Raw genomic sequence first — 11,138 nt, forward strand, 5'->3', positions numbered from 1 at the left:
CTGCAATAGAAATTCGGAAGGAATTCATCCACAATGGAAGCTCGGATGAAGGCTTACAGTGAAAATCCGGCGCGGACCGTTCGTAATAAAATTTAAAGTAGATCGCTTGTAGCATAAGCTCGGAGTAGATCGCTTGTAGCAGGAGCTCGGAGTAGGTCGCTTGCAGTAGAATCTCAGAGTCCGGTCCATGTAGGAGTTCGGATGAGGTCTAGAAGATGGTCGACCACCGTAGAAATTTAGATGGAGTCCGTCCGTCGCGGAGAATCCGGTCGACACTGGTGGGGGTTTATCCGTCGGCAGAACTCGAAAACGTTGCGGAGGCTCGACCGCCGGAGAGGTTCGAAAGATGTCGCCGAAGGTCGGACGTCGGTAGAATCCCTGGAGGATCACTCCTGATACGAACTTCGATTGGGAAGAATTTTATACTCAATAATATATATAGTGACAAATTTTATTTGATTATTAAAAATATTAATCAAAATAATTTAATATGTCTCTCTCTAATCTCTTCCTTCTCTCTCCCTTCCTCTCCACTCTCCATCTCTCTGTCTCTCCCTCTTGATTAGCTCTCTCCCTCTGTACTCTCTCCACCTTTATTTTCTCTTTTCCCACCACTCTCTTCCTCTCCCTCGCAGGTCTCTCCACTCTCTCTCTCTCTCTATCTCTTCTCTCTGCTCTGTCCGTTCGATCCATCTCTCCCTCTAGACAAACATCTCACATTTTCAAGGTTGGAGTCAAGATATTGACAAAGAAGTCAAAGCAATTCCAATATGGTCATTATACAGTCAACAGGTTCACAATTTAGCGGAGGTGATCCTACCATAGATCCAGCTACAGGATGATAATCTCTCTCTTCACATTAAATAACCAAACACAGCATTTGCGCTAAATCAAGCAGATACAATATTTTAGATACAGCAATGTTTAGAACTGTAGGCCTCCCGGAGTACAGAACATCAAACAGCCGCTGCTTGTATAATATATTTCTTGGTATCTTCTACAAAGCATGGTTCACCAAGTTGGAGACAGCACCATCTCAACTTTGACAGTCAACGAATAAACTGGTACCCATCGTATCCAGTGATATCTTTTATATAAATTTTATTTTTTTAAAAAGAATATTGAAAGAAAAGGATAAATTTGCTTTTTTTTTTTTTTTTTTTTTTTTTTTTTTTTTTTTTTCACTCTGAAAACGGAGCACAGCCAGCTACACCATCAGTAACTAACAAAAGAAGACAGCCCTGCATTGAATCTGATGCTCGAAGATTCGGGAACACGCCTTTCCATCGAAAGAGCGAACATAAAGGAAGAGACGGACAAGGAAGCAAGGATGGGTCGAAACTAGAAGGTTGGTTCTCTTTGTTGGGATATATGGATTGATCTCTGTATGTCGACTTATTTTCGGATCAATCTGACTGACATCCGATTCTATCTATCGGACAGACAGACGACTGTCAATAATGGCTGTTGACAATATCCGACCGAAGATATATCGATCAAACAGACCAATACTGTTTCCAACTAATCGAATGATCGAACCCATATCACCGACTCACTATCGGGGGTGGCGGCCGACGTCCGACTTCCACAAGGCAACAGATTAGCTGACGGTGTTTTCGAATCGTCACCCGACGTCCGACAGCCGAATACCGACATATAGTCGGTCAGTCCGCCCAAACGTCGTACAACCGCTATGGACATGCTGTGCGACCATCTTGGGACATTGTCCTGTAAGGACATTGGTTAATTCTGATGACCTGACAACCTACGTCGATTTGACAGTTCCCGACATTTGACAACTCTCTAGTTATCTGCACCATTAATGACGGGACCATACCGCATTCTACTATAAAAATGGGGTAAGGCAACAGTTTTGGTAAGTGTTTTTAAGCTCTCGAAAAACTCTCAAGCTCTTCCTCCTCCATTGAGCCCTAATTTTTCACTGTTGTCTAGTCTCCTTTCTGATTTGACCATCGGAGGGTCTCCATCGGAGGTATCTCTGGTTAGTGAAGATTTTTCTTGCAGGTGTGCGACTCCGACGATCGAACGATGAGAGATTGACCGTAATACTCTCAAATGGGGAGGAGGAGCGGGAAGATCAGAGACTATCTTTTCCCTTGCCAATCGAGCGACTTCTCACACAACAAAACATCAATTTTTTTTTTTTTAATTCGAAACTGCACGATTGGCTACGTGCATCGTATTCATTGAAACCCAAATTGTACCCGATGGTTTTCCAAGTATATATATGACATAAATTTTATACTTCTATTTTTTATCTTTTTATAGATCTTATTATTTATATTCTAAATAATAATATATTTTTGAGAGTCGAGTCCTAATCCATTGCCGACCCAACTTGGATCTAATCACTACCTGACACGGTCACTACTGGATCAGTCAAATTAACTCGGTCCAATTGTTCGGTGGGTGGCGAATAGATTCAGATGCAAACCGAATCTCCTAATTACAGATTAGATTTAGCTTGGGAGTCACCTAAATCTCATCAGACCTGCTCCCCCCTAGGATCTATGCTCGGTTTCTTCAATTTGATGATGGAGTGGAATTCGATTATTTCGATAAAATAGCTATGTGCTACTAATGTAATGGTTATAAGCCAATATAAACTTTGAAAATGTTTGAAAGACGAATTTTCCTCCATTCAGGCTATGACTTCACTAAAAATGGCTGCCGTAAAAAATTATGACAGCAGTATAATGATGAGCAAGATGATGATGCCTAGCCTGCTGGGAAAGTCTCCACTCTCCACGCAGCTGCATCACAGATGTAGGATTAAAGACCTTACAGTATATTTGTAATATATAATTCTTATTTTTAAAATATTTATAAAGTTAAACTCTCTTCCAATGATGCTGTAGAATATCAAATGCTCTGATCTCTTTAACCACACACCATTAAATATGTCAATTTAATGGCGCAGATGGGCAAGAACTGCTCTGTAAGACGTCAGCCGTAATCATCACAAGGGAGAAGAAGTTGGGGGTGGGAGGGGCGGGGACTTTTCAATCAGTAGAGGTGCAAAAAAATTTCATTCAAACCGTCCAACCTAATTCGAATTGGACTAAATACGCGGTTTGATGGTTTAACTAATTCGATTCAATTGAATAAAATAAAAAAATTAATATTTTAATTTGATTTTTAATTTATTAATTTATATGATTCATTGAAATCGAACTGAATCACAAATCAAAATTAAAATATCATCATTTTATATATTTATATATACATCTATTTATATGATTTATATATTTATATATACATTCATATTATATATTTATTCAAAGTTGGATTATATACTTTATTAAATTAAGAATCAAAATATCGGTTTAGTCCTATTTTATTTTAATTTAGATCAAATTAAATTTGATTATAAACTATAATAAAAAAATAAAAATCAAATTAATCAATCCGTCTAAATCAAAAAATTGTTCAAATTATTTAAATATTTAAAAAAATATATGAATAAATTTGGATCGATACAAAATCGAATTAAAAAAATCAATTATATTTAATTAAATATTTAATTTTAAAAAAAATAAATCAAAATATTGATTTGATTTTAAAAAATTACTTAAAATCGAATTGACTGAATCATTTTCAGCCCTACTGCATAGAGTTGCGCCGTTGGGCGCCCCCACGGCTAAAACATGGTGCTTATGGATCAAAAACTCCAAGGACGATGCCACCTGTCGTGTTGAAAGGCATTCATCATTGACTTCCTCTATTTTGATACGTACACCATCTCTTCAGCATGTCGTTTGAGATGACAGAAGCAACGAGAGTGCAACCACTGAAAAATTGAAGACGAATAACCACGAGGCAGTGTGGAAAGGCTGACCATTGGAATCGAAATAAAGGCGTGTGATGTGAATGCATTGGTGGTTGGATGGAAGGTCAAGGTGTTGCCGACTTCGCACCCCAAGGAGCTGGATGGCCCTGGCGAGTACGCCAAACGTCGCCTTTTGGTTATCTTATGACCTCCAACAAATCCAGCTCTGATTTGTCTGTCGGCTCCACATGCCTAAGAATGAAGGAACCTCGAGACAGGGGAGGGAGGAATGGGAGAAATTATATTTTACACGCCATGTGCACCATATGACCGTACATACTTCAATCACAATCATATTTTTTATAATTTTTTTATTCATTTATTTTGATGCTCCATTGTAAAAACGTATAATTGTGATTGATGGCATGGATAGCCACACGGTGCATGCCATATACCCGTATAATGTTCTCATGGATGTGTTGTGGCTTTTCTGAGTTAATTAGATTAGATTAGATAAGATGACTTGGTGGGACTCCGTTTAATTATTCTATCTTTTTGTGCTTCATTGGAGGGCATTCAATAAAATTAGGTGTGGCAGATGACAAGATTATGTTGCTAAAAGTATGATATGGACACTTGCACATGTGAGAATTTGATTTGCGACAAGTGGCATTGATATCATCTTAGATAAACAAATGATATCCGATAGAGAAATCTTGCTTGAGATTTTTTCTGGTAGAACAAAGGAATCCACACCTATGAATACATTTGCACTTTAAACTCAATCTTGTTGCTCCAACTCTGAAACAACTTAAAAATTAGATCTATTTGACCGGCTCACATGTAGATTCCTGTATTGCTAGTTCAGCAAATTCGCTTAGAAGCTGACTTTTTTATTTTTTCCCAAACCATGTTAGACTTCAAAAAGTGGCCGAAACCTAAGGGTCAGCAGTAGAAAAACAGTAAAATTAGAAAAAGTATGATTTGGCCAAATGGCCTATGAAATCATAATATAATAAAGGCCTACGAAACCATAATGATGGCCAGTACCTGCAGCATGTTCAATGTTCAGGCATGGATCCAACCTGACATTTTTTTTTTTTTTTAATTGGCATGGTTGGGTTTAGATTCGGTAACTCCCCACCTTTTTCCGTGCGAGAAAATCAGCTTAATATTGCATTTGAATGAATGCAGGTGAAAGATGGTAAGATGAAAGAGGACAGGAGAGTGCTCGTCCTAATTTCTTTATCATAAGTGCAGGGTGGCAAGGATAACAGTGGGGGAGGGCAAGTTGGGCCTATATCATTATGCTGGCTCGGATGGCTGAAGCTGCCCATGCTTCTTTTGTCTGATATCTGACCCCATACCTGTCATACCTATCCCTTTTGCTATGCCCATCCAACTCCGACAAAGACACAGGGCAATCAACATGGGAACGAGAGAGAGAGACAGAGAGAGAGAGAGAGAGAGTCAATAGATTCCTTCATGCTTTTATATGTGAAAGTTTGCAATAAAAGATTGGCAATTTGATTTTAATCTAACAGATCTGTTAAAAACGTTGTGAATTGTTCGTTATAGCGTGTCTACAGACAAAAACAGTATAAATTTTTTTATATCTTTCATAAGAAATATGGGGCACAGTCCAAGTTCTGAAGTAATGTACGTTTTGGGTCTTGAAAAATTGACCATTAGAAACATAAAACTTGGGATGAAGCCATCGCCAGCCTTCCCTAATTTGTGCAGCATTTACCAAAAACAGCCCCCCCCCCGAGGCAAAAATTTTGTGGAGCACTGAGAGGTTATCTTGTGGATATGAGATTTTTCTTGTTTCTTTTTCAGCAAACAGTCTCCGTGTGCCACCTTGCTGGTAAAAGATTTGATTTGATCAAAGCAACAAACTCTGTTGCTAAGGCAGGAACTCGAAATAGTAGTCCAATATTGTATAAGACATTGTTGCCTATTAATTTTATTTATCTGGGAACTGTGGACTTTGTATAATAAATAAAGTTGTCAAAAGAAGGAAAAAAAAAAAAAGTATAATACGGACAAACTGCATGCTTCCGTTTTCTTAGCTGTCTAGTTCCATTTAATAATCATTACAACACCAAAAACTACGATAACTATTTGTTCAAAAGAGAGCCAACGTATGATCCGACTTCTCCACATAAACACGGGGGTGGGACTCCTTGGAATGCTTAAAATATGGTCAAAATGCTCGCAGGATAAGCGCAATCAAGATATTTATTTTACAAGACATTAATGTCACCCGTGTCACGCGAGGAGGAATGGCTAGAGAAGCCGGACATCGACATGTTGGCTATGCTCACTCACTTGCCACCGGTCTGACGTATGGATATTTCTAAAATAGCAAAAACTCATCCTTCCACCCTAAATAAATAAACATATCATGGATATGTGAAAAGAAGTTCTACCAAAAGCGTCATCTGTCTTGAGGTCCCCCAAACACATCCCATCGGCATGCGCGGAAGGCGTTGACATTATATTTCCCGAGCAAGACACCAGCCAAGAAAGCAGTTGAGGCGGTTTCCACGAATTTCACAACTAATAAATGGAGCACGCATCACACCGAGAAACTGTAACCTCTACTGTATGGACCACACGGCCGCGCATACTCCTCCCACCAATCACAATCCACTGCTACAGAAACGACTGATTACGATTGGCGGCATACTGCATATATATAATTTCTCCGTTGTATCAGCTTAGTAATTAGTTTTTCTCTCTTCCATGCATGCCAACTCTCTTTTTCAAGTCAATCGGTCAACAGTGGTCCGCACATCTCATTTCAAAAGAAGATCATCTCCTCCCTTTCTCTTATTAGGATGGGATTAAAGTGACCGTCCATGACAACCGTCCAAGCGTACGTCTCCCACAGAAGTAGAAGCCGAGCATTTGAAATACCAATGTGGTAACGAGTATCCGCCGTAATATTAGCCGGCAGGGTATCGGCTTCAGAGCATAATTTCACTCGTTCTGAGGGATTCTCAGCGGCGTAAGAGGCTGATTGTCCAACCCCTGCTCTTTTTCCCCATGCTTCTTGCAGCTAGGTTAGATTTCTCAAAAAGCAATCAAATCGCATCATTTATTTTATTCCACCCGCCTCAAAGTCCTCCTCCCAATATAATAAGCAGCCTTTCCCAACCCTTTGCGCATCCTTAGTTCTCATCCTCCTCTTTCTCCCTCTATCCAGTCCAGGCAAAGAGGAACAGAAGAAGAAGAAGAAGCAGCACCCTTATCCAAAAAAAAGAAGAAGAATCAGAGATGAAGGTACAGTGCGACGTCTGCGCCGCAGAGGCTGCGTCGGTCTTCTGTTGCGCCGACGAGGCCGCCCTCTGCGACGCCTGCGACCGCTGCATCCACAGCGCCAACAAGCTCGCCGGCAAGCACCGCCGCCTCTCCCTCCTCCATCCCTCGCCCTCCTCTTCTTCGATTCAGTCCCCCCCGCTCTGCGATATCTGCCAGGTGAGCAGCTAAACGGCCCCCCCAAAATTCACCTTCGGCTTCCTCCCTTAATTATGTATGAAAGGCTAAAAATGTTGTTCGATCTTGTAGGAGAAGAGAGGAATTCTCTTCTGCCGGGAGGACAGAGCCATCCTCTGCAGGGACTGCGACGTCCCCATCCACACCGCCAGTGATCTTACCATGAATCACAGCAGGTTCCTCCTCACCGGCGTCCGGCTTTCATCCGCCCCTCTCCCATCTGCCCCACCGCCAGAGGCAGGGGTTGTGGATGACAAGAACAAAGACAACGACAAGCACGTCAAGATCAAGAACCACGGCAACAAGGGTCATGAAAATCTTGTAGTTGTAGCAGCAAAGGAGGAGGCCGCGTGCAGCAGTAGCACAACCACCACCGCCCCCGCCGCTGCTGCTGCGGCGGCGGCGGCGGACGGTAGCAATAGCAGCAGTATCTCGGAGTATTTGATAAAAATGCTGCCCGGATGGCACGTGGAGGATTTTCTAACCGACGAGGCCGCCGCCGCCGCCGATGCCGATGCTTTCTCTCAGGTCCGTTATGATTCTAATTTCTTTCCTTGGTTTGATATCTTTGATATATAGCGGCAAGAGTTGGACTGAGAGATGGGCACGGTTGAGTTGATTGCAGGTAAACGAGGAACTGTCAAAAGGCAGCAGCGGGCTGGGTGGGGTGGGTGAGGGACCGCCCATATGGGTTCCTCAGGCGAAGTATCCGGTTGAGGAATGCCAGGCGGGGCACTTGTTCCAGGGGTTTGTTGGGTCCAAGGCGAGCCGGCAGCGGTGGGGCGACGCGTATTTGAGGGTGCCTCAGATGCACGGCAATAAGAGATGCAGGACTACTGTCTGGTACTCGTGAAGGGATTTGCACGCGTTGGCACCGCCCATCGGGGTTTGTGGTGGGGTTTTCTTACCGTTTTTTCCCCTTTCCATTGCAGCGATCGATTTGCGATGTCGGAAGCTTGCTTCCCCCCCCCCCCCCCCCTTTTTTTTTTTTCCGCTTCCCTTTCGTCTCCGTGAAACTTTTATTCCACCATGTGATTGGAGCAAGAAACGAAGGAGAACGGAGCTGTGATTCATAAAGAGATGTATGCTTGGCTACTAAATCATGAAAGGATTGTGGGACAAATAATGCTTGTTCTCTTGCGGCGTACTCAGCAATTCTGTCTGCAATTCTGTCTGAACTTTTTTTTTTTTCCACCACCTCTTCTTTTTGGGGAATCATTCTGATGGGTGGGTGAGGGACCACCTCTTCTTTTTTCAAGAGAATCAGCCGAGTTTGCTAAACGATAAATAGCAGCGACTGACAGCATACTTTCTACTCCGTGATTGTCGACAGGCAAAGCCAGACACACTAAAGAAGCTCGTGTTAAAATCCTCCTATGCACACACACTTAGATATGAAATTATGACGTCAAAATGTACGGCGAGCTTTCGAGTCCATGCTGCCCAACGAACGCGAAAAGCTTCGGAGCCCTAACACAAAAGCAGAGCCGCAACTCATGTCGATGAAAATTCCATCGGCAGAGGAAGAAGTCGAAATTTAAAGCAAGAACACTCAAGTCAGCTCAATCGCACCTCTAAAATACAATTTTTTGGTTCATATACTCGTAGATAAGCATGTATGTCATTATCGTTTCTGCGGTTGACAATTTCTTCACATCGCTCTGGCTAATGTGAAATCATGCGTGTCCCCTGTAAATGTAGTTCTAAAATCTCCGAACTCCATGCTTCGGTCAAATAAATCAACGCTCAGCACCATAGAAGGCATGTAAATTACATGGTTCCCCAAATACGGCTCGGTCAAGCTTCCTGCCTGAACAGTTGCATTTTGATATTGTCGAAGAAGCTAAAACAAAAATTGTTTCCCAAATGCACCTTCCAAGAAATTATTAAATTTCTAATACTATTTTTACTTAATGTATATAGTTTCAAATTTATAAGCTCCAATCTTTGAAATTGGAACGCTTAAGCATAATATTTGAGGCGGAAAAATTCACAGAAATTGTAGAAGTAACCACTAAAGTCAATTTTTGGAACAGATATCACATTGCATTTTCAATTCGAGTAGGTTAACAAAGCCCTATATTTAATTTAATCAGGATGTCGAACAAAGTTGTTAGTAGAGTATACACGAGGAATTTTACAGAGATTTATATAACACCATTTTGCAGAGATAATAACGCTGTGCATGGATGATAAAAGTTTTAGCGCTTCGAAGGACCTTTGACGCACCCGTCACTAAGGAGAGCCCTATGGGTTGGATAGAATGGACAGGATTACAGCAAGGCGTTAAGAGATACCGCCTAAGGAAGCCCCAGCAGATCTATATCTTTGGAAAGACAAGAAAGCAGAGAGGAGATATACCGAATTTCTTAAGCCTCGTCTACAAAGTCCGAGGCCAAAGTTCTTACCTCCATCTAAGTGAATTCAACCCAGCACCTTCTATATTGTCATCCATCTTTGCATGGTGAAGAATCCCTCAAACGATCCAAAAATTGTTCTCTTGATGTGTTAGCCTCTAGTTTCACCTAGAGAGGATTGTAAACACAGACAGTTTCTCTTGATATTGTGAACCTTGACACGGCCAAGAAGAATACAATTATTTGTTGGAGAAAGTGAAGATCTAGACTCAATCTCATGATTTTCACCATTAGGTTTTCTACATAAGACCTCTATCGCTTATCCATTGATGACATCTGCTTGCTCTGTCAATAATTCCATTTTATATTCTCATTACTCACCAATATAGAAGGGAAAGAGATACCGTTCCTAGCTGTAGATTGCACACTGATACCATCCTCTATCCATCACCATGCATCAAGGTTTCACATGAGACAGTTTCCTCCGAACCTGTTTAGCCATGCCGAGTATCGCATCCCTCTGTGCGACCAACAGAATTTATCATGTGATGACTGCCCAGATTTTTAACGGAAAAACACTGGCAGCTCATATGAGGGTTGGATGTACCAGATCCAGCTCGCGGATTTCTTTTCGGATCCTAATTTTCATTTTTTTTAAAAAAAAATCCCACCTGTCCATCATACAATAAGCAAGGAACCTAATCTCTCAAGTTCCCCGGAAAATAGAAGGGTACGACAGGAGATTAGTGCTGCCACCAAACCGTTAAAGCGGATCCCTTCCATATGCTTGACACGGCCGACCGCAGCTGACTGCCACCAAAGCGGTACACCCAGAGAAGATCACAACACCTCATCTCTAAGTCACAATACTAGCTACAACTTGAGCTAACCGTAATGAAACCTGCCTGCCCATCAAATTATTGATATCTCGGTACTTCCATAAAAATCTAAAGGAATATTAACAGCCGTCATACATCATGATTCCTGACCTATATGGAATTTACAGTCCGGATGATAACATAGATCATTACATGATCAAGAAACAACGGTCAGAACATAAGTAGTTCTCTTACCCAACAAATAAAAAAAAAAAAAACATAAGTACTTATTCAAGCATAACAGGACATCCAATTATTGAACATGTGGTAACATATACCCGCACAGAGAACGGAAAAACAGGAAAAAAACTAAGCAGCGCCAATCTACCAAGCTAATCCACACAACTTCAACAAATCTCTTCGATTCACGTGTCATAAAACAGCAGCTAAACTGAAAGTGTTTATCTTGTTCCCGGGGTCACATACTACTGATTCTTGACTGAATTCAAAAGAAAAAAACCAATGACAGTAACAAGACAACTTTAACTAGGGATGGCATCGGACCAGATTTGGGATGGATTTTTAACTACCAAAACACAAATCCAACCCAAACATTATCGGGATTAGGTTTTTTTTACTCAAACCCATCTCAATGAGGTATCGAGTAATTCG

General features: G+C 41.4%; 1 protein-coding gene across 2 annotated transcripts; it reads left to right on the plus strand.

Moving 5' to 3' along the window:
• The first annotated feature begins 6,697 nt into the window (after positions 1–6,697).
• LOC105043504 (B-box zinc finger protein 20) lies at positions 6,698–8,427 on the plus strand. Of its 2 annotated transcripts, XM_010921074.4 has the most exons (4): positions 6,698–6,858; positions 7,002–7,273; positions 7,364–7,819; positions 7,917–8,427. In XM_010921074.4, exons 2-4 carry the CDS (start codon positions 7,073–7,075, stop codon positions 8,142–8,144), a joined length of 885 nt encoding a protein of 294 aa, XP_010919376.2. In that variant the 5' UTR covers positions 6,698–6,858; positions 7,002–7,072; the 3' UTR covers positions 8,145–8,427. The 2 variants fall into 2 exon arrangements, with proteins under 2 accessions (XP_010919376.2, XP_073111880.1); XM_073255779.1 differs by lacking the exon at positions 6,698–6,858 and having other exon boundaries at positions 6,916–7,273.
• The last annotated feature ends 2,711 nt before the right edge of the window (positions 8,428–11,138 follow it).

Source organism: Elaeis guineensis, chromosome 4 (assembly GCF_000442705.2).
Source record: "Elaeis guineensis isolate ETL-2024a chromosome 4, EG11, whole genome shotgun sequence".
Lineage (NCBI taxonomy): Eukaryota > Viridiplantae > Streptophyta > Magnoliopsida > Arecales > Arecaceae > Elaeis > Elaeis guineensis.

Excerpts from the sequence above, each read along its gene's own strand:
- LOC105043504 (XM_010921074.4), top strand. The coding sequence starts at position 7,073 with ATGAAGGTACAGTGCGACGTCTGCGCCGCAGAGGCTGCGTCGGTCTTC. Across the intron at positions 7,274-7,363 it reads CGCTCTGCGATATCTGCCAG|GAGAAGAGAGGAATTCTCTT; the intron begins GTGAGCAGCTAA and ends TCGATCTTGTAG. Across the intron at positions 7,820-7,916 it reads ATGCCGATGCTTTCTCTCAG|GTAAACGAGGAACTGTCAAA; the intron begins GTCCGTTATGAT and ends AGTTGATTGCAG.